General features: G+C 43.2%; 4 protein-coding genes and 2 long non-coding RNA genes across 9 annotated transcripts; 4 read left to right on the top strand and 2 right to left on the bottom strand.

Annotated features, from left to right (window-relative positions):
• Window positions 1–174: 174 nt before the first annotated feature.
• On the bottom strand, window positions 175–2702 carry LOC105703695 (E3 ubiquitin-protein ligase Os06g0535400). Its single transcript, XM_012432272.2, has 3 exons — window positions 2379–2702; window positions 1134–1269; window positions 175–880 (listed from the first exon to the last, which is right to left on the bottom strand). Exons 1-3 carry the CDS (start codon window positions 2540–2542, stop codon window positions 839–841), a joined length of 342 nt encoding a protein of 113 aa, XP_012287695.1. The 5' UTR covers window positions 2543–2702; the 3' UTR covers window positions 175–838.
• LOC105703691 (transcription elongation factor SPT5) lies at window positions 2691–9768 on the top strand. 4 transcript variants are annotated; one of them, XR_001104381.1, is made up of 14 exons: window positions 2691–2800; window positions 2885–3223; window positions 3278–3571; window positions 3967–4040; window positions 4210–4462; window positions 4556–4788; window positions 4910–5408; window positions 5493–5844; window positions 5969–6558; window positions 6675–7030; window positions 7377–7778; window positions 8215–8393; window positions 8731–9041; window positions 9144–9768. XR_001104381.1 is itself a non-coding variant. In XM_012432267.1 (13 exons), exons 3-13 carry the CDS (start codon window positions 3336–3338, stop codon window positions 8971–8973), a joined length of 3417 nt encoding a protein of 1138 aa, XP_012287690.1. In that variant the 5' UTR covers window positions 2691–2800; window positions 2885–3223; window positions 3314–3335; the 3' UTR covers window positions 8974–9133. The 4 variants fall into 4 exon arrangements, 3 of the variants coding, with proteins under 3 accessions (XP_012287690.1, XP_012287688.1, XP_023287717.1); XM_012432267.1 differs by lacking the exon at window positions 9144–9768 and having other exon boundaries at window positions 3314–3571; window positions 8731–9133; XM_012432265.1 differs by lacking the exon at window positions 9144–9768 and having other exon boundaries at window positions 8731–9133.
• On the bottom strand, window positions 9671–16468 carry LOC105703692 (transferrin-like). The gene is made up of 9 exons (XM_012432268.2): window positions 16008–16468; window positions 14610–14840; window positions 13937–14221; window positions 13369–13529; window positions 12700–12830; window positions 11929–12318; window positions 10927–11396; window positions 10726–10853; window positions 9671–10336 (listed from the first exon to the last, which is right to left on the bottom strand). The coding sequence occupies exons 1-9, from the start codon at window positions 16063–16065 to the stop codon at window positions 10013–10015; spliced, it is 2178 nt and encodes a 725-aa protein (XP_012287691.1). The 5' UTR covers window positions 16066–16468; the 3' UTR covers window positions 9671–10012.
• On the top strand, window positions 10299–10737 carry LOC105703697. Its single transcript, XR_001104383.1, has 3 exons — window positions 10299–10370; window positions 10453–10593; window positions 10650–10737. It is a non-coding gene; the product is annotated as an uncharacterized LOC105703697 (long non-coding RNA).
• LOC105703696 lies at window positions 12772–15976 on the top strand. Its single transcript, XR_001104382.1, has 3 exons — window positions 12772–12866; window positions 15549–15661; window positions 15748–15976. It is a non-coding gene; the product is annotated as an uncharacterized LOC105703696 (long non-coding RNA).
• A 608-nt stretch (window positions 16469–17076) lies between the features above and the next one.
• On the top strand, window positions 17077–20741 carry LOC105703693 (modular serine protease). The gene is made up of 10 exons (XM_012432270.2): window positions 17077–17225; window positions 17426–17585; window positions 17747–17934; window positions 18017–18233; window positions 18328–18447; window positions 18744–19072; window positions 19148–19399; window positions 19722–20147; window positions 20218–20519; window positions 20586–20741. The coding sequence occupies exons 1-10, from the start codon at window positions 17189–17191 to the stop codon at window positions 20685–20687; spliced, it is 2133 nt and encodes a 710-aa protein (XP_012287693.1). The 5' UTR covers window positions 17077–17188; the 3' UTR covers window positions 20688–20741.
• The last annotated feature ends 402 nt before the right edge of the window (window positions 20742–21143 follow it).

Here is a 21143-nt window from a genome sequence, read left to right as displayed (position 1 = left end):
AATGTTGACAATTGATCGTGCAGCTGTCATGGTCTAAATAGTGGTCCACACCGAAGTTTTTCTACAACGTGAAGTTTAGGCTGTTGCTTGCGGTTTTTTTTACAGCTCTGCTTGGGTGTTTATAATTAAAATTTGTTACCTGTGGGCCTGGCTTAACAAAACACAGTACGTGGCTTTTGTTTCAATCAAAATTCTATTTATCCAGTTAGACGATTTTTAATATAGTAAAAAACATCAGAAGTTATTGCCGAGCTCACTTCAATATCATTGTTAATTCGTTGAACACAATAGTATTACAACTTTCGAATAGTTTAATCTAACCGCTGTACCTAAGTTGATATTTTCATTTGATAACAAATATTATTTTAGTTGCCACCCTACTATGTGCATGTATTTACAATATATTTTTGATTTCCATATCACAATGCACATTTTTCGTTTTTGAGAAACAAACCGAAAGAGCTATTTTACAAAATCTCAAAGGATGAAGAATACTTTTCATGATTTACAGTCGTGTTATTCCGCATCCTTCGAAAAGAATTTATGCATAGAAAACTACTTTTTGGTGCTGAGAAATCGAATTACTAACTGCTGAACTTAAAAAATAGTCATAGTAAAATATGGTAGACTTTGTAATCTCAGTATGCTTAAAGCTATCGGTCAATCGAAACGACTTCAATCTTGAACGTCTGACATAAATGAAAGACGTTTGTAAAAACTCAGATTAGAATTTCAGCTTATCGACTTAGTTTTCACACTTATGCATGAACATAAAATAAACCGCACAGAACACTTCCTCCTCGTCAGTGATATTTCCATAAGGAAAATTAACTGGGGTTTAAAAGTTCATGCGACACACTGGACACGTCGAACAGGAGCCCTGCAACAAGTAACGGTACCAAAGTTGATAGATGTTTTGCTATATACCTTATACATAGTACAGAGAAGAACATGTGTTTGATCGATACACATAATAAACAAATAGACATTAGTTTGACATAATTTTAATTCAACATTTCATAAGCATATTTGCGATATTATCCTTTATTTTTTTTAGAAATTTATTCAGCATGTCTTAATGGCAGTTTCGAAGTACTTTTAATGATGTTAAATTATTTAAAGATGGAACTTACTGAAGGGCCCAGTGACCGCCAGTTATTAATGCACTTTCGATGAAATCTGTGTCCACATTGTGCCTCCATAGGATCGAAACTGATGCTTTCAAGGCATATTGTACATTCCACCAAAGAACTGTTTGCAGAACTCTGTCTGTTTGAAAGAATGTAAGAATATTAGTCAAACAATCCGACTAAAAACTTTTTAAAAAGAAAGGAGTAACATCGATCCTTTTAATTTGTATTCTTTCATTATTATTGATTCGTTCTATTAATTTTCAATGCAAACTTATAAAGTAGACAAGAAGCCATGAGAAAACTGTTAGAATTGCAAGCGTGTCATTAATGATGGACCTTCATACAATTATATTACAGTTATCGATTTAACGTCGCTATTTCTAACCTATCGTACTTTACAGTTTCCTGCCTTCGTTACAGATACAAAATGAAACATACATGGTAGATAAAATAAAGACGTGATATTTACTTTCAACATGTTCTATATATTCTGTATTTGGCGCGAGCTCAATATTCCTACTATCCTATAAATATACATATTCATACGAAGCAAACATTTCTATGTCTGAAATATGTTTTCAGTCCCAGAAATAAAACGATCTTACACATTATACAAGTCTTAACTCTCTAGATAATGGCTAGTAAACAATGCGATGGACACATTAAATACAATACATATTCTCGTTTTAAATAAACGCATTAAATATTTTAAACATAGCATTCAAATAAATAAATATTGCACACTATTCAGATAGTGATAAGAATGTAGCCAAATATGTTTTATGAAACAGACGTTCAATAAATTCAGTTATCGCTACCTGACCAAGACACATTAAAAACATTGGTACGATGTGCGACGAGCACATTGAACACAATAAATTTTTTAGCAATTCCATTGAAACAATGCTTTTACCATAGCATTGGGTAAGTAAATATCGCAGCGCTGTTCAAACAGTGATGCAATATGAGCTAAACATGTTTTATGAAATTGCTATTCAATAATTAGTTATTGCTACCTGGCCAGTACACGTTGGAAATATTGGTGACGGTAAGAAGTAACGCTGCGAGTACCTTTGGAGGTTATCAAATGGCAATTACAATTCGATAACCATTTTTGAAATGGTTACGAAAGCATTATTTCTTCGAAGAATGTAGCCCGACATTGGAGTTATTTTCTGGTGGCGTTGTTGGCTGAAAAACATTCACATATGCGCATTCAAACTGAAAGAAAGATATTACGTGTACCTTCTTCGCTTTTCACGTTTAGAATACGGCTGTCCGTGAGCCCCCGTATACTGCGCGTCTTGTGGATCACAACTGTGTTCATTAGGTGGTATAAAGAAATACCACAGAGCCGTCACTAGCCCAACGCCGAGCAGGACTGCGTAAGCTACACCTTCATAAGACATATTAGCAGTTGGTAGAATTAAGGGATAAAAGTACAAAACGAGATTCAACGTTTACTTGTCACAAGAAACACAACGATTAGACGTCTGCAATCATTTTCGATCGCAGATCGTCTAAAGACCGAAGACCCGTTGTGAGGGAGAACCAGAGAAAAACAGAGAAAAACGAGAACAACACTAACATAAATAAAGCGAGGGTTGCCATGATCCGTAGTGAATTTGAATTTTCGCGCGACACGAGCGCCATCTCGGCATCACCCGGTGAGTTGCTTAAGAAATTTTTCGGATTCCTGTACGGAGTTTATTAAATAACGATGAAGAAACGGCGAGCTACCGTTGTCGCAGGTGCGAGAAAAATTCACCGGGGGCTGGGCAACTCGAAAACCGGCTGAAAAAGTCATGGACCCCTCACAAAAGCTTCAAACCCTGGGTCTGCCATTGCGATTGCCTGGCCCTCACCAGAAATGTGTTCCGCCGCCATTGAGGGGTAAGAGGTGGCAGGTGCGTTAGCCGTCCGCATCCTCCGCCGGGGGCAGCACAGGAGCGATCGCGCGACCTACCCGTGAACAATCTCCCAACTCATCTCCGATTCTGAACACGAAGTGGCGCTCTAAAGAAACCTGAATTCATTGCCTGCATTTGGTGGCTGTGAGATGTGTTGACGAAAAGTAACGAAAAGGTTCGGTATGTAGCAAACGTTTGCCGATTTCCCAAGTTTTATTCGACTCCATTTCGCAGTGAGTGGTATTTCCTGAGTGTCCTGGTGTTTAAAAGCCCCGAGGAAGTTTCCACGACCATGTCGGACTCCGAGGCGAGCAATTTTTCGGAGAACGAGAGCGAGCATCGTGGTGGCAGCGATAGCGAACCTGAGGAAAATCGATCGGGGAAATCGGTGCTCGGAAGCGACGTAGGAAGTGGCCCCAGGTCTCGTACGGTTTCTCCGAGCAGAAGTCACTCCAGGTCGAGATCCCGATCTCCTTCCAGGTCGAGGTCGCGGTCGAGGTCTCGTTCGAGGTCACGGTCCCCATCAGGGTAAATACCAATCTGGACCGTAATTTATGTACCTTTCAGATATAGTATGAATCTAAATGGTCCGTTGCTTGCTATAAAACATGATCAAAGCGTGATCGTTGATGGATTTCTTGGTCTCGATACACTCGTCTATGTCCGATTCAATGACTCCTGAATTGGATGTTTAGCGCACCGATTCGTAGCATCTGTTACTTGGTTTAGAGATATTTAATGTGTATATTAGGATACTCTCAAAATTCCTCTTCGGTAGTCAACTATGGTATTTGATTTAAATGCATTAACAACAGTCTGTAAGACCTCACTTGTCACGATACTTTAATACAAATAAAAAATGAACGGCGTAATTTTCTGAGATTTCAATTAATAGTCATTTTATCTGTGAAAATTAATTTTAGGTCGGAGGATGGCAAAGGATTTGAAGCTGAAGAGGGCGAAGAAGAGGAGGTTCAGCCCGAAGAAGAACCCGAGGGTGACAAAAATTTCAATTATTATTTTAAACAGGCTATTTTTATTTAAATGCTCTATCAGTGATCTCAAATCGTTTAACGATGGTTAACTGTACTTTCTGCGTTGATTCATAAAATGTCATTTTATGAACGTATTTACTTAAAAAAGGAAATATTTCTTTAACGTAACAGGTGAAGATTTGGATGGCAGCAGTGAGTATGACGAGGAAGAGGAAGAAGATGACGACAGACCGCGCAAGAAGAAGAAGAAGGACAGGTTCGGAGGGTTTATTATTGACGAAGCTGAAGTCGATGACGAAGTAGAAGATGACGAGGAGTGGGAAGAAGGAGCACAAGAGATCGGGATTGTTGGGAACGAAGTGGACGAACTTGGACCAACTGCTCGAGAGATTGAAGGAAGAAGGCGTGGTACTAATCTGTGGGAGTAAGTGTAAATAAATTTTCCTTACAAATGCTCCAAAAGATTCAAGATTAATTAGGTGCAAAATTAATATCACTCTTTAATTTATTTGACCAGTTCGCAGAAGGAAGATGAGATCGAAGAGTATCTCAGAAAGAAATATGCCGATGAGTCGGTGGCTGCTCGCCATTTTGGCGATGGTGGAGAAGAAATGAGCGATGAGATAACACAGCAGACTTTACTACCAGGAGTAAAAGACCCAAATCTTTGGATGGTAAAATGTCGTATCGGAGAGGAAAAGGCCACCGTCCTTCTGCTTATGAGAAAATTTATCACTTACCAATTTTCTGGTAACTAATCTCTCACTTTGTATGAATCAGTCTGTAACGATAACTACTTCATATTAAGAATAGTCGTAACTGAATAATTGTCTTTATCGTGTAAGTGTAATTTAAACTTTGCATGTTTTAGCCGAACCACTGCAGATAAAATCCGTCGTAGTTCCAGAGGGAGTAAAGGGTTACATTTACATAGAGGCTTATAAACAGCCGCATGTAAAAGCTATGATAGAAAATGTAGGAAACTTGAGAATGGGCATCTGGAAACAGCAAATGGTGCCCATAAAAGAAATGACTGATGTTTTAAGGGTCGTAAAGGAGCAAACTGGTCTGAAAGCGAAGCAGTGGGTCAGGCTCAAAAGGGGAATTTATAAAGATGACATAGCCCAAGTAGATTACGTTGACTTGGCGCAAAATCAAGTTCACTTGAAGTTGCTCCCACGAATCGACTATACAAGGCCTCGAGGAGCTCTGAGAACAGCCCAAAGTGAATCGGAGGCACTGAAGCGAAAGAAAAAGAGAAGACCACCTGCAAAACCCTTCGACCCGGAGGCCATTCGAGCCATCGGTGGAGAAGTAACCAGCGACGGTGACTTCCTCATCTTCGAGGGGAATAGATACAGTCGAAAGGGGTTTGTCACATTTTTTTTTATCATTCATTCTAACGTCTAATAAGAGTCCAGCTAACCTAAGGGATCTTTCTCTACAATTTGCAGATTTCTTTACAAGAATTTCACGACCAGCGCGATAATCGCGGAAGGCGTGAAGCCTACGTTATCTGAATTGGAGAGATTCGAAGAAGCACCCGAAGGCATCGACATAGAATTAAGTGGGACCCCTTCGACTGGGGCTGCTATTGGGAAAGAAGACCAGGCAGTGACACATTCCTTCAGCAACGGGGACAACGTGGAGGTGTGCGAGGGTGAATTGATGAACCTCCAGGGGAAAATCATCTCCATCGATGGGAACATGATCATGGTCATGCCGAAGCATGAGGAGCTAAAGGAAGCCCTGGAGTTCCAGGCAAACGAACTCAGGAAGTATTTCACTATGGGAGACCATGTCAAGGTAATTAATAAATACGTAAACCCAGAGTATCGTAGACTCCATATCACCATAATTTTTTAAATTAAGTTAAATTTCCTACGTCATGATAAGAACAGCTGTGCTTAATTGTGCCGACTATCTCCAGGTGGTAGCCGGTAGATACGAGGGTGATACCGGACTGATAGTGAGAGTAGAGCAGAACCGAGTGGTTTTGTTCTCCGACTTATCAATGCACGAGTTAGAGGTCCTCCCGAGAGACTTGCAGCTCTGCTCCGACATGGCGACCGGCGTCGACAGTCTAGGTCAATTCCAGTGGGGCGACCTCGTGCAGCTCGACGCCCAAACCGTGGGCGTAATTGTGCGCCTAGAGCGTGAGAATTTCCACGTATTGTCGATGCACGGGAAGGTGGTCGAGGCTCGTCCCCAGGGCTTGACGAAACGCCGAGAAAATCGGAACGCCGTAGCCTTGGACTGCCAGCAAAACCCCATTCAGAAGAAGGACATCGTCAAAGTCGTCGACGGGCCACACGCCGGCAGGGGCGGCGAGATCAAGCACCTCTACAGGAGCTTCGCCTTCTTACATTCTAGAATGTATGTCGACAATGGCGGTATATTCGTCTGCAAGACCAGGCATCTGCAACTCGCCGGCGGCATCAAGACCGGGACCTTGGGCTCCATGTCGCCGATGGTCGGGATCATGTCCCCGAGGATCGCCTCGCCCATGCACCCCAGCGGGTCGGTGGTTCCTTCAAATTATTTAATATTTACGATTATAAATTCATAGTTAGGAAATAGTAAGTACGTAAGTATAAGGTGAAGCAAGCCATGCTAAGAGAGGTTTATTTTTCCAGAGGTGGAATCGGACGAGGTGGAGGCGGAGGTCGAGGTCGAGGCAGAGGTGGAGGTGCGAGACGCGATAGGGAACTGATAGGCACCACGATAAAGATCACCGGAGGCCCCTACAAAGGAAACGTAGGCATAGTGAAGGACGCCACGGAGACGACTGCCAGGGTGGAGTTGCACTCCACTTGCCAGACCATCTCCGTGGACAGGTCGCATATCGCGAATGTCGGAGTCCCCACCAAGGACGGGGGTTTTGGGAGTTACAGCAGAACTCCGGCGTACACTGCTGGAAACCAGACGCCCATGTACGCGAGAGATGGCTCGAAAACTCCGATGCATGGCTCGCAAACGCCCATGTACGAGAGTAAGTGCTCCAGCTCGTTGCAGCTCGTTACATCATGGTGTACCTATCATTACACACCCGTACCTCAATTTACGCGGAGTATCCGTTCCACGTGGATCTATATTTCAAGTATCTTGACAAAAAAAAAATAATCTAAATAAATAACCGCGTAGATTGTGTTATAATTAAATCATGTAAAACAAGTACCGCGTAAATTGAGAGGGCATTTGCGTATGTATTTTCTATATTACAAGTGATGTTTAATAAGGTGAAGCGAAACCCACCAGGAGTTTGTTTAAATAGTTAAGATGTTTTTATTTGGATTTTTTAATGTAATGATATATTCTTATTTATCAACCCTATGTAGATGGTTCTCGTACTCCTCATTACGGCTCGATGACGCCTTCGCACGACGGCTCGCGGACTCCTGGCCAGTCCGGAGCCTGGGACCCTACCGTTACCAACACTCCTGCAAGGACCAACGACTTCGACGGCTACACCATGGAGGAGGGGGGCTCTCCAGGATACGTCCCAGGGTTTCCGGCCACCGGTGGACCGTTTACCCCGCAAACTCCGGGCACCATGTACGGGTCGGAGCAGAGTTACAGTCCTTATCAGCCGAGTCCTAGTCCTGCTGCTAGCGCGACCGCGAGTCCAAGTCCTGCAGGATACGTGGCCACGCCGTCTCCCTCGGGGACCGGGTACACGACCAGCCCCCACGCGGCTTTCGCCACTCCCTCTCCGATGGGGTACAGTCCCATGACTCCAGGTGAGCCTAGGATTAACCCATTTGCATCATAAGGAAGTATGAGGGCCCTTATCACTAAATTTCAGGCTGAGTGATAGTGGCCAGGAATACTGAGCGTATATATACGCTCCGATGATAGTGGCCAGGAATACTGAGCGTATATATACGCTCCGATGATAGTGGCCAGGAATATTGGCGTATATATACGCTCCGATGATAGTGGCCAGGAAAATAGATGAACCCATTTGCATCATAAGGAAGTATGAAAAAGAGGGCCCTTATCATCAAATTTCAGGCTGAGTGATAGTGGCCAGGAATACTGAGCGTATATATACATTAATAATGCAAATGGGTTAAATGAAGATATGGTGTAGCACGGAACGAGGGAGGAAAGGAGGCGATTGCATGCCAGGGTGAGCTTGCCGCACGGACGAATTTTTACATTTCGCCTTTTTAGGAGTCGCAGGGAGCCCGTACAATCCCCAGACCCCGGGAGCCGGTCTCGACGCTAATGTTGGAGGATCCAGCTCGATCGGGAACTCCGAGTGGCACACGACTGACATAGAGGTGCGAATTCGAGATTCGCACTCGGATCCGGCACTGGCGGGACAACAGGGAGTCATTCGCGGGATCTCCGTAAGTGCTCTCTTGGGAATATCTATAAGGAGATTTTTGGTTTAAATTGAAGTCTCTTGGCTGTCAGGACCTTCCTTATACCCTCTGTATTTACGTTGTAACGTTTGGAACGATTCGGTGCATTTGGTCCGAGGAAACTATTCACCGAGACCTTCGACGGCACTTTCCTTAAGGTGGTGCGAAAGGATCATTCGATAATGTGGCACTTTCGTTACACCTTTGGCTCGGGTCAGAATTCACCCTCGAGGTTGTACGAACCTGGAATAATTATATCAGGAAATGTAGGTTAGGCTTTGGCTTAATGGATATGAAAATTAATATATAATTTGTGTTTTAGGGAGGCATGTGCGCCGTATTTCTGCCAGCTGAGGATCGGGTCGTGAATCTGGTCTGCGAACAGCTGGAGCCGGTGGTGCCATCTAGAGGCGACCGCGTCAAGGTGGTCCTCGGGGAAGCGCGCGAAGCCGTAGGCACCCTGCTCTCGATCGACAACCAGGAAGGCGTTATCAAGCTCAACGGCGACGAGGTGACGATGCTTCACCTGCGATATCTCTGTAAAATGAAGGCGCCCTCCACATAAGTACGGTATCTAAGGGAAGATGGCGGGTCGGCGTCTTTGGTTATCAGACCGGCGGTCTAGGTGTTAAGGTACTGTTAACGAACGTCCTTATTGGATTATATGCGCATAAGGTGTGTACTACTTAAACTGTCCGAAAGAAATAATATGCTTGTGTCGTGTACGTTTTGTAGCCCATTGTACCGGTGATATCTCCTGCTCGGCCGGCGGACCAGGACCGACTGATAACCGCTCCTTATCGGGCTCTGACGTTGGATTCCGACTGTAGATTAGTTCACTAGGAATTCCCAATGTTAAGGTGAAGTGAAACCTCTCTTAAATCGGTCGATTCGACCGATAAGATCGTTTCTCACCGAAGTTATTGGAGAATGATATATGGAGGTCGGTAACGTAGGTGTCTAGAAGAGTTCTCTTTACCGATGTCGACTTCTCGACGGGCTTCACTTCACCTTAACTGCATCGAGATGTGCAGGCGGGTGTTGGTGTACATGTCTAGATAAATTCAGGGACGTCTAGGTCGACTAGATTGATTGGGAAAATCGGTTCCCGGTTTGCGCACTAGATTGAGTCCCGCGCCAAGTACACGCGGTCGCGAGGACGTTCACGTCGTTAGGAGTTGAAATGTTCGGGAACATGTACGTCTTTTGTCGCTACTTCAGGAATGGTACGTGGAAGTGGTGCGAGACTCAAAATCCCGAGATCTTGTGAAATTATTTTTATATGTTTCTCACGACAAGTAAGGCGGAATTTAGATGTTAATTGTCGATACGGATAAATATACGAGAGTAAGGAGCTGAATCGTTGTAAGGCATCAGTTGAACCGCGGACCTTAACGGAATCAGCGCAATTCGCTTATGCTTATCGAGCCCTGATAACTAAATGGAGTATTATCGATGAAAGTGCTTTAAATACGTTAAATGTTGGATATGATAGTGGCACCAGAGGGGATCAATTCTTTGGCTCCTAGGATATTAATCGCTTTCCGCTCTGTGCCTCGCAATGAAGCCACGTTTCTATTTTTCTTTTGGTTAATTTTATCAACTTAGTGGACGAAAATGTGGAGACTTGTAGATAGTAAGAATATCGAGAAGGTTAGAGCGCTCGCTGCTGCTGTTGGTGCCTTGGAGCAGGCGTCTACGTGGCTCAACAGCTCCTTGTACGCGAGGACGGATTTTACTGTCGAAGAGGAACCCTCCAGGCCGCTCGCCGAGTCCTTGAAGAGGAGGTCCCTTGTGCCGTTGAACGGCCCGTAGACGTGGATCGGCCTCAAGGAGTTTGCTCGATATCCCAGCCACTTTTCAATCTTCAAGAGGACTTCCGTCATGTCTTCGAAGTCGACCGACGACTCGCTCTTCCTGCTGACCACCTGCGATAAGAGATTGCGATTTTATGCAACTTTGGTATAGGAACACTCGGCAGAGTTTCGACCAAATACATTTTTACATCATTACAAGGAAATTTAATTATATCATTAATTTTCAGAATCTCTGATCATGGACATTGGCCAGCCGTGCTGTTTAATATAGTCCAAGCTTAGATAAGCGGGGAATTGTTTATTAAATGATTAACTGTGAACTTTGATGTCAACTGATAGATGGGGCGTTTGATCTGGATTAAACTGAGGTAAGCAAAGATATGCAAAGAGGGGACTGTTAATTATAAAGAAACTTTGATTGCAGTGGTCAATAAGGAGCTTTCGCCTTCGCTAAATCCAAGATCAGAAGAGGGAGGTTTTTTAAACAATTGTTAACAAACCTCGCTGTCAATAGTCACCGACAAGGCGCAATGCTCATCGACGATGAAACCGGTGTACTGCGCAAGACTCCCATTTTTGCAGAGAACGCGATAATTACTTGGCTCTATGTTTCCACTTCTGATGTCCTCTGAAAGGAAAGAAGTCCCGGCATTTTTATAACAATATGTTTTTCTTCTCCAGGGCAGATGAAACGTTCATACCGTTCAGGTTCTTCGCCTCGACGAAGGCGATGTCCCCAGTTCGTTCTAAACACTCCAGGGCGCCACTGTCGCCGTAGAAAGGATTCTCATCATTGGCCGAACATGTCCTGTTGTTCTTCTCAGGAGGACAGAGGGAACAAAGGACTGAAATTCCTTCCGACGCTTCTGAAAAGTCTTCGGCACTCTTCCAGTGGTTGGTCTCAGAAACTCCTGGGGCGCATGCGCCGGACAGGAATTCAGAAACGATTCCAGGGTAGTCGCAGGAATCGGAGATCACCTTGTTCTCTCTGGCGGCCTTGACGAAACTCAACCAGGCGATTCCGCCATACTCTGGGAAACATGCCGTGCGCTTCCTCAGGTCGCTGAAGCTGGTGATGACGTTTTCTCGACCTTCGCGGACCACTGCTACGATTACGCTGTTGCGGTCGTTCTCCGTCTGGATGTAGAGCACCGTCGAGAGGTTGAAGACCCTGAAGAGAGAGCTCTATTATTTGAGGGTCATAATTCTAAGTGTTTCGGAGATCCGAAGAGGATCTTTAAGGTGATGTGAAAGACCCCGAGGAACTTAATCAACGTCGATAAAATGTACTTCGTCTGTACCCTTTTTGATGGTAATGCCAGGTCTCGGAGTGAAAATTTAGTTCCCACGGGAATCACAGATTGCGCGAGGCACCGTTCTACAGGCAATTAACGGCTTCATAAACCATCAATCCAGATTTGTGGGGTTTTACTTAGATTACTTTATAATTATTGTACGAAAATGACGGATGGAGTGTGCCATTTAGTACAATACTCGATATCATTCGACACAGCTGTCGATATAAGTACCAACGTCGGCAACGTAGGTATTTAGAAGAATTCTTTTTACCGACGTCGGTCAAGTTCCTCGACGCGCTTTTCCCTTCAACTTGCTTCACTTCACCTTCACTCATCCCTGCTTTAGGATAATGAAATAATTCAGGTAAACAGTCTAAAGTAACGCAGAAATTTAAGTAAACGCACTGCCTAACTATGCTCCCGTAGTTGGAGTCGATTGCGATTATCTCGGCCCTCTTTTCCTGGATCTCGCGGAAGCAGCCCAAGCTGGAGTTCTTCTTCACGCAGGAAATCCTCGGCTCGATGCCGTGGAGAACCGCAGCTTGTGAAACCCACTTGCACTTGTTGTTCTCCAGCTCGCTGATGGTACACCAACGTGTGTCCTTCCCACAGGATCTGTTCGGGACAGTTAAATCTCCACCTCTGCTCAGGTAATCCGCAACTGGGATCGGTTTCTTCATGTGCTCCACCTTGGCATTCTTTTTCACGATTTCTTTCAGAGCAACTGTCCAGTCGTAGGCTTGAGAATCGGTCAGCCATACTCCCAGGCCATCCAAGACGTCGGCGGCACGGTCCCTGAAATTGATTGGTCTTGTCAATTTTTTGCAAACTACGAGAGCTGTTTTTAAGACGTGACGTGGAAGTTCCACCAGCGCTTTTATGAGACATCGCCGAACCGGGTGTACCGAATCGTTTCAAACTTTACCACGTATACGTGGAGGCTGTAATGACGGTCCTGACACTCGAGAGATTTCAATTTTTTTAAGAAATTTTTATTATATACTATTTTTAAAAAATTCTATTTTATGGATGTTAGCGATTCCATATTCACGTTGTACAGTTTGGAACGATTCGATACACCCAGCTCGGTGGAATGTTTCACGATTGAAGCTTGACATTACACGGATAATGAAGTATTTTAAATAATTATTATTTTATTATGATCTTAGTTATTACTCTTTGGCCACGATCACAGGCCAAGGCTGGTGGATCCACGAGCAGGGATTTTTCGTTGCCAATGGTTGGAAACCTCCGTCTGGGCACAGGAATTGGTAATCAATCACGTTACCCTTGCTCTCGTGATTCAACTGCACAAGAAAGTTATCATCAATATTTTTTGCTAGGTAATTTTCTCTCTTACATGTACCTTTTAATGTTAAATGCAACCTCCCTCAATTCCGTCGCTTCTAATAAGACACTTTTTGTTTAAGGATATTGGACCAAATTTTTATAAACTGGCACATGACTCATAATCATCTAAGAATTATCCTGACACAATGAACATTTGGATGTTTGAAACACATTTTTTTAACTTAGCCCAGACCAACCAGAACCAAAATGGCGTCGAGCTCTCATATTTCAATCGGTATACAATTATTGAAGGCTTCCATATGAGAAAAGAAAGGGTCAAGAGAATTTTATAATAATTTAGAACACTCTGGTAATCGATAAACTCGCATTCGAACGAGATAAAGGCAAAAGAGTGTCTTACGCGGTTCTATGCTAAAATGACGGTAATACGAGGCGTCGGGGTGAAAATTTAGTTGACATGGAAATTACAGATGGCGCAGGGGGTCACTCTGCAGTCAATTAGGGCCTCATATCTTTTTCGAACCTTCTACTAACCGCAAAGTACTGTTGGACGAAGCTCAGGGCAACGTAGGCGACTTTCCCACGTCCTGAAGTCAGGCAGTCCAGGGCCCCATCGTGGCCGTGGTTGTTCGTGTTCTTGTACGAACAGGTGTCAGGACCGTCGCAAAGGGCGCAGAGTTCTCCGTAATTTTCCTCTGATAAGAAGAAAGTACTTTAATGAAAATTCCCTGAGACAACATCCAAGACTCATCAGACTCATACTTCACTTTCAGCGCTACTAAAAATCTTTTATTTGTAGTCTTTAAGGCGATACCAAAGGGTCATTATAAATATATAAAGCGTGAAAATATTTATAAGACTTATCTCCAAAATGGATGTATGAAATAATGTTAAACTTGCTAGTTGAAACGTGTCTTAATATGCGTGAAAAACCTCGACACTGTAGGTTTGATGGTTTTTGCAAAATTAATTCCTAAAAATTACTTAAAAAACAAGCTTCTAGGCGGTAATACCCCCTTAAATGGATAAAGGATGGATGTAGCACTGAAAGTGTGATTTATGAGTTCAGAGGCTACATTAAGGTGGAAGTAAATCGCCTCACTCAGGATCTCATCGGTGCCACCCTCGACGACCCATCCTCCAGGTCTGCAGGCTTTCCCGAAGAAGCTGCGCAGATTTTCCCCCTCGTTCTCGGCGACGCTCAGGTCATTCGAACAGGTGGAACCGTAAACTCTCTTCTCGAAGTACTTAAGGACGTAGTCGTTCCACACCTGGGCATCGCTGAAACCAGGGTGGCAAAATCCCCCATTCTTGAGCCCTTCGAAGGGATCCATTCCGACACTCAAATTCGAGGGCACCACCGCGACGGTCTGGAACTCGAATTCATCTGGAAAATTCAATTTCCCTCTTAGATCTATATTAATAAATTTCTATACCTATCATATCTATAATACCTATAATAATAAATTTTTTCCTAATTATTTGACTGCTAAAAATAAAAATTTATTTACATATACACATTGAACTAATTCGTAGAAAAAATTGGTTTAGGTATTAATATTCATTCATTGGGTTGATTAAGAAACTCGGTAGAGTTTCGCACCAAGTATACATACAGGCTGGAAATTTCTAATTATCTGCACCTTTCTCGGTGCCAGTTTCGCCGTGGTAAGTGCAGACAATTATGAATCAACTCAATGTACATCAATATTTATAACTTGGATTTATTTTATCGTCTGAAAGAGTATATTATATCCGACTTTGCCGACACTTGCCTTGCGCTCTGTCTTCGTGACGCACTTCGGTGATCACCTGAAGACCCGTTTGATAAAATTGATAAGCTAGGAGGAGCTCTTCCGAGGTGAAGACACCGAAGTCAGCTGCACCTGTGATTAAGCTAATTGCACATTCCGAGCTGTCTTCTACAGGATGACATGAGACTTGACCACCGCGTTGCAGGGCGAGGCACGTGTTGTCAGGGATCGTCTTCGGTGCACATAGTTTAACTGAAATCCCAAAATAATATTAATTTTTCTTGTCATCTTTCAGGGTCTACATTATTAAAATAAAACTTATATTTCATAGTGATATCCATTTTTCTCATCATATCTCATTACACTGCTAATACTGTCTGGGAAAAAAAAAGAAAAAAAAATGGTGCTTTCTCTCCTCTTAAAATTCTATAATAATATACATTTTTATAATCATATTTCATTGCAGGGAGATACTGGCCTTAAAAAATGGACCTCTTGAGCGCTCTTTTAAAATCCAGTTTAGTTATTTTATGTGTCATTTTTATTTCGACAATATTAACATTCGTGAAACAATTCTGTAATTGTTACATAAATGTACGATTGCACGGATGTATATATATATATATATTGGTCACTGTGATAAGATTCTTGTTCATTCAGAACGTCACTGCTTTACAAGGGCGAAGTCACCATGGTATCAGTAATAGATAAATTTCGTTATCAGTTTCTTGTAGCTGTCCTATGTGTGTGTGTATATATTTGTATGTATATGTATGCATGTATATGTAATATATGTATACACACATTTTACCTCGATACTTGGTATCAATATTATCACATGGTTGAATCACGGCCATCAATACCAATTTTTCACCGACTTTTGCTCTTGCCATAATTTCTTAACATTTTTACGCTTCTTCAGGAAAATCCCGCACTAATAATTATATTTTTTCGGTGCAGGAAGGAAATAATCCAGCAAGTCGTTGATTAGAAAAAAAATCCTCATTTTGGAGTCAGCATCCAAAAGGTCGTAGGAGAGAAAATCGAACCTCGGCCAATGATCGCTCGCAAAGGTGGGTATTCTTCTAAATAATGAAATAATTAAGGGAATGCGTAAATAAATAACGCAAAAGAATTTCATAAAATTTTTACGCTTTAGGAAAATTACGCACTCTTAGCACTCGACTTTGAAAAATGTATTTGGCTCGTAACTCTACCGAGTCTCCAGCAAGTCGTTGATTAGAAGCAAAATGGATCATCGATCATCCCAGAATTGAAAATCCCCATTTTGGAGTCAGCACCCAAAAGGTCGAAGGAGAGAAAATCGAACCTCAGCCAATGATCGCTCGCAAAGGTGGGTATTTTTCTCTAGGTAAGGAAATAATTAATAAACGTGTCAATGAATAATTTCCAACTCACAATTGTAATCAGCGGCTACTATCCCCAGGAAGGAGAAGGCCAAGAGGATGCCCCTCATCTTCTATCCGTCGTTCCTAAGGGTCGCTGATCCTTCTTAGTGGCTTCTTCGAGGACTTCTTCGGCGACTTCTTCCCAACCAGCGACTGAAATCGGCTCTCCTTCGGGATTTCTAACGGATCAAACCTAGGTGTGTCACACCTCTCCGGGTATCCGATAACGATCCGATGATAACGCCTCGTCCACGCCCCGTGTCGTGTAAACTCGGCATACGTGAGCGTTATCGCTTACACACTGCGAATCCTGCGTAATAATGGATGAATAATCAGTGAGTCACGTAGAAATCACGGACGAGGTTCATCCTTAGAGCCGAAAATTTAGAGCCTGAAAGGGTCTGACCCCTGACATCACGAGATGACGGCATATCGCTTTTTTAGCGGAGGAACGCCATCATCAAAGGCTTCCTTCAACTCCGTCTTCAAGGAAACCTCCAAGTACGTGACCGGAATACACCAACGAGTATTTACGTAAGGAACAATTATCGAAACGGTCATCAATCATTGATTTTCATTCACCATTCTGGAGATCCCGTGTTAACTAAAAGAACTCGGTGGCGGTTCACGCAGACCTATGTAAATACATATTTGGTGCGAGACTCTACCGAGTTTCCTGATCATACACTGATAAAAATGCCTATGTAAATTTACATACTCAGTCGTTAATTGTTTCGATGCCACAATAAATTCCACTTAAATTATATTGTCAGTGTCACATTCGGTATCTAATCTATGCTAAAGAAAATTATAATCTGACGTTACATTTAATTTAGTTAAAAAGATCAGTTATGAGGTGTGCAAAAGTCTATGTAAATGTCCATAGATTATTATCAATGTTTAATTAAACCGACCTCGCATGTGGAAATCGAAATTAGAGGAGAAAAAGGAGCGGAAGGTCCTTTTATGTTTTTCAAAATGGCGGCGGCCTTTCGGAACGAATCTCATGACCCATTGATTCTTATTGTACGAGAGACGCCATAAAATACTCGATAATGACCGCCTGGCTCTAATGATCGATCTTTCATATTTTTCTGGGAATAATCCTGCCACCCGGGTAATAGATTTCCATTATAAATATCGGGTATAAAGGTTCGATTCCAAAGAGGATTTTTTAACAGTGGTGCAAAGATGCGTCGAGTGCTCGCCTCGATCTTCGCCATATCCGGTGCGCGAGAACTCGTTCAAATATTTAGATTTCTAGATTATTCCGTAGATTTGACGACAGACCGTCCATTGACCAAACTATCTTTCATAAATTGTTAACGCGTCCATTAGATACTTATTCTAGAATGTATACATATATGCTCCGCCATTCGTGATACTAATGATAGATTGCGAGTACTTAGACGTTTCTTTTCATTCTAGCTCACATTTTGAGAAATGCCCTTGCCGAAAAATTCCTCGATAACGTTCCTCCATTTGTCTGCGTGGACGGTTCGAAAATACCGCTTAAAAACGTTTGTGACGGTTTTCCGCACTGCCCTGATTCATCGGACGAGCTGAGGAAACTGTGCCATCACGTCGTGTAAGTCAATGTTTTACATTCTAGTTTTTAATGTTATTTTTTCCTTTTGTAGGAAATTTATTTGTCAATGTTGGTCTAATATCCTGAAAAAAAGTGTCTTATTCGAGTCAATTGATTTGAAGGGGATTTCATTATGTCTTAATCACTCGTTTCTTGATTAGATGTCCTCTCTCTCTGTATCGATGTGCCTACGGTGCATGTGTTCCTCGAAGCTCTCGGTGCAATGGGATTCAGGATTGTACGGATGGCAGCGATGAATTCCATTGTGAGATACCAGAAGTTTGTTCGGAACGAGAATTCCAGTGTTCCAATTCCACAGAATGTATTCCTCTGGCTGATTTGTGCAACGGTGAGTGTCCTCTCCGAGACTCTTAAGGTGATGTGACAGTGGCGTCGTCGAGGCGCATCGTCCTGATAAAATGTTTCACCAGGATATCCGGACTGCAAAGACATCAGCGACGAGAACGAAACCGTTTGTAAGGAGTATCCATGTGCAAGCCACACATACCACTGCGCTTATGGAGGATGCGTTCACCAGGAGGTGATCTGCGACGGGGTCAAGGACTGCGTGGATGGGTCTGATGAGGAGCCAGGAAGCTGCGCGGCAATCAACTGCAAGGGCAAGGAGTGTGAACAATATCAGTGCAGGTTTGGAATTTGATACGAAAAAAAATGGAATTTAATCTAAAAGTGCTACGCCACGACAATTTTTTCTTCCATGCATCATTGGATATTTCTCCAGGAAGGACGAGTTCCATTGCGAAAACAGTGGCCAGTGCATCCCGGGGAATCGAGTTTGCGATGGGTCCTATCAGTGCAGGGATGGCTCCGACGAGGATTCCTCGTTCTGCGAATCCCGAGAGTGCGTATGACTCTTATGATGACACACGTCATGAAAAACCATGACAATACCTAGTTAAAAAATTACCGTACAATTGTTTCACTTGACTGAGGTGGCCAATCAATCGCATTCCCCAACGGAATGAAACGATTGACTGTGCTTTAATTAGTTATTACAATACAATTATGCGCTATAGGGGAAAAAAAAAATAGTACAGGACTTCAACTCCTTTTCCAACAAGGATAGCACAGTATGAACCGTGTCAACTATATCTGTAACAACCTCATAGTTAGATCTATATGTACTTTTTTTATCAGGTGTCCTCCAGGTTCCTTCAGGTGCGCATATGGAGGATGCATCGACCAGGAGTTGACGTGCAACCTGGAGCCGAATTGCCACGACTGGAGCGACGAGGACGAGGCCATGTGTGGGAGGTCTCTTCCAGAAGGAGCTTGTCGTTTACCTTCTGCCAAACCCGGGACTCATTACAACGTCTCGGATTGCCCTAAATGCAGACCTGGAGACGTGGTGCCCGAGCTCGCCCGGCTGGATTACTTCTGCGAATTGAAGGGCTCTTTAGAAGGGGCGGAAAGCGTTTATTGCCACGATAATAAATGGTTACCGGCTATTCCGACGTGTCCCTCAGGTAAAGCGAAAAGGTAAATCGTTTATTAGAGCACATTGTGCCTCGGCGGTTTAACATTTACCTGCTGGATTTTAGGCGTCGAGAGAATTACCTGTCCCCCTGTTTTCGCTCCTGGGGCGAGGAAACGATGCGAGGCGATGTGGGGTCCTCATCAGGGCTGGGTGGACTGCAATAAATCCGTTAGCGTTGGTACAAGAGTTACCATGGAATGTCCGGATTTCTATGAACGAGACAGTGGATCCTCCAGGACGACGTGTCTTCACGACGGTACCTGGAGCCAGGGCCCTCTGAAATGTATTCCAACCTGCGGAAGAAGGGACACTCCAGGTATTTCTTACTTTTAAGGCGATATGAAAGCGTCTCAGCGAATCGTTTGAAATTTCACCACCTGAATGTGGAGGCCCTGAGAGAGCTTCCTACTACTTTGAGATTTCATTTTTAATTTTCTTTACAAGCATTCTTAAAAAATTCGGGTAATGAATTAAATTTCAAGTCGGTAAACTCAATTCGGAATAGTGACTCATAAACGACGTCTGAGATCACTTTCATATAATTTTAACAATAATGCAGATGAAGAGTCAACTTTTCAGGTGACCGTGTACGGTAAATGCTTTCAGAAATAATAAGGTAATGTCTTTTATATTTACAGCGTCAACGTTGATAGTGAAAGGCTGGGAAACGTCCAGGGAAGATGCTTTACCTTGGCACGCGACATTATTTTCCCACGATGACGGGAAGTGGACCTTTTTTTGCGGTGGAACTCTCATCGGCGAACGTGTCGTCCTTACGGCTGGTCATTGCATTTGGCAAACTGCTTCGGAAACTGTTAGAGTATCCCTCGGTACATACTCCAGTAATTTCAGTCTTAAGGATGAGAACGTACAGGTGTTCGATCTGGAGAGGATTGAGTTGCAAGACTCCTATCAGGACCACGAAGGAAATTATGGATCCGACCTGGCAATCTTAATTTTGGAAAGACCTGCTGTCCTTAATTCCTATGTAAGACCTGCTTGCATCGATTGGGCGAACACTGTGGACATTTCTCAAAGAAGCGGAGAAGTCGGATTAGTTAACGGTGATAATACATACCGCGAAGAATATTGTAACACTTGCCATGTAAATTGTCACTGTGATGATGTTCGCAGGAATGGGCATTACGGAGAAGGATACATCCAGTCCGACTCTGAGAGCTACGTCGTTGGAGGTAGTGTCCGACGAGAAGTGTCGAGGCAGTCAGAAAGAAGACTTTCGTAAATACTTGACTTACACGACATTTTGTGCTGGATGGGGTAACGGCACCGGAGTTTGTAATGGAGACAGCGGTGGATCATTTGTTCTCCGAAAGCCAAACAGCACCGTCTGGGAAGTTCAAGGCGTTGTGTCGATTAGTCCAAGACGAGTAGATTCTGTGTACTGCGATCCAAATTTTTACACTGTCTTCACAAAGGTGCAGTACTTAGATAAAATAAGATTAATCGAGTAAAGTAATCGTCACTTTGAATTATGTTATTAGGTATCGATGTATACCAACTGGATTCGGAATATCCTGAACAGCATCCCAGTGATTGGCCCTCCGGATAACCAACAATCACCAAACAGAGACGTCATTTTGTAATAATAACTGTAGAGTCGCAAGTAAGCCTGTAATTAAATAAAATTAACGCTCAGGTTAGAAATTAACCTCAATTGCAGTTTTATTCGCTCAATGTACGGAAAAACCGGACAGTCAGGAACAAAGCAATCCCATATTCCAGGAAAAGGTATTTAGCGTAACCCATTGTTCCCGAAATTCTCTATGGGGTGACATTGTTAACACCGGGAAGGGAGAGGGTTAAAAGCAGTTAAAAGTCCCGCTAATAAAACTTAAGCCGCCATTGTTGGTCGCATAATAGCCTGCAAATTTTCGGGAAACCCGAAAGAAACCAGATACCAAGTATCTACGTATGTGTGTGTATTTGTCGCGAACTACCGAGTATCCTGATACAAGTGTATGTTCTTGGAGCGAAATCAAGCCAAGTATCTTTATTGTCGGCAGAACGCATTCAAGTTTTTCGCGCCGACCGCCGGCGCC

The sequence above is a fragment of the Orussus abietinus genome, unplaced genomic scaffold (genome assembly GCF_000612105.2).
Source record: "Orussus abietinus isolate OABI.00-Male unplaced genomic scaffold, Oabi_2.0 scaffold43, whole genome shotgun sequence".
Classification (NCBI taxonomy): domain Eukaryota; kingdom Metazoa; phylum Arthropoda; class Insecta; order Hymenoptera; family Orussidae; genus Orussus; species Orussus abietinus.
Note: the sequence above shows the minus strand (reverse complement) of the source record. Positions and strands in the feature narration are given on the sequence as shown.

Bases quoted from the DNA above. Each gene is read 5' to 3' on its own strand.
- LOC105703692 (XM_012432268.2), bottom strand. From the start codon at position 16,065: ATGAGGGGCATCCTCTTGGCCTTCTCCTTCCTGGGGATAGTAGCCGCT. The intron at 12,319-12,699 runs GTAATAACTAAG...AATCAATTTCAG, and splicing joins CCTGTGATCGTGGCCAAAGA to GGACCGTGCCGCCGACGTCT. The intron at 10,854-10,926 runs GTATGAACGTTT...CTTTCCTTTCAG, and splicing joins CGAGGCGAAGAACCTGAACG to AGGACATCAGAAGTGGAAAC.
- LOC105703695 (XM_012432272.2), bottom strand. From the start codon at position 2,542: ATGTCTTATGAAGGTGTAGCTTACGCAGTCCTGCTCGGCGTTGGGCTA. The intron at 1,270-2,378 runs GTACACGTAATA...TCTTTCAAACAG, and splicing joins AAACGTGAAAAGCGAAGAAG to ACAGAGTTCTGCAAACAGTT. The intron at 881-1,133 runs GTAAGTTCCATC...TACTTGTTGCAG, and splicing joins GGCGGTCACTGGGCCCTTCA to GGCTCCTGTTCGACGTGTCC.
- LOC105703693 (XM_012432270.2), top strand. From the start codon at position 17,189: ATGCGTCGAGTGCTCGCCTCGATCTTCGCCATATCCG. The intron at 18,448-18,743 runs GTGCGTATGACT...TTTTTTTATCAG, and splicing joins TCGTTCTGCGAATCCCGAGA to GTGTCCTCCAGGTTCCTTCA. The intron at 20,148-20,217 runs GTGATAATACAT...TGATGTTCGCAG, and splicing joins AGAAGTCGGATTAGTTAACG to GAATGGGCATTACGGAGAAG.
- LOC105703691 (XM_012432267.1), top strand. From the start codon at position 3,336: ATGTCGGACTCCGAGGCGAGCAATTTTTCGGAGAACGAGAGCGAGCAT. The intron at 6,559-6,674 runs GTCGGTGGTTCC...TTATTTTTCCAG, and splicing joins TCGCCCATGCACCCCAGCGG to AGGTGGAATCGGACGAGGTG. The intron at 7,031-7,376 runs GTAAGTGCTCCA...AACCCTATGTAG, and splicing joins GCAAACGCCCATGTACGAGA to ATGGTTCTCGTACTCCTCAT.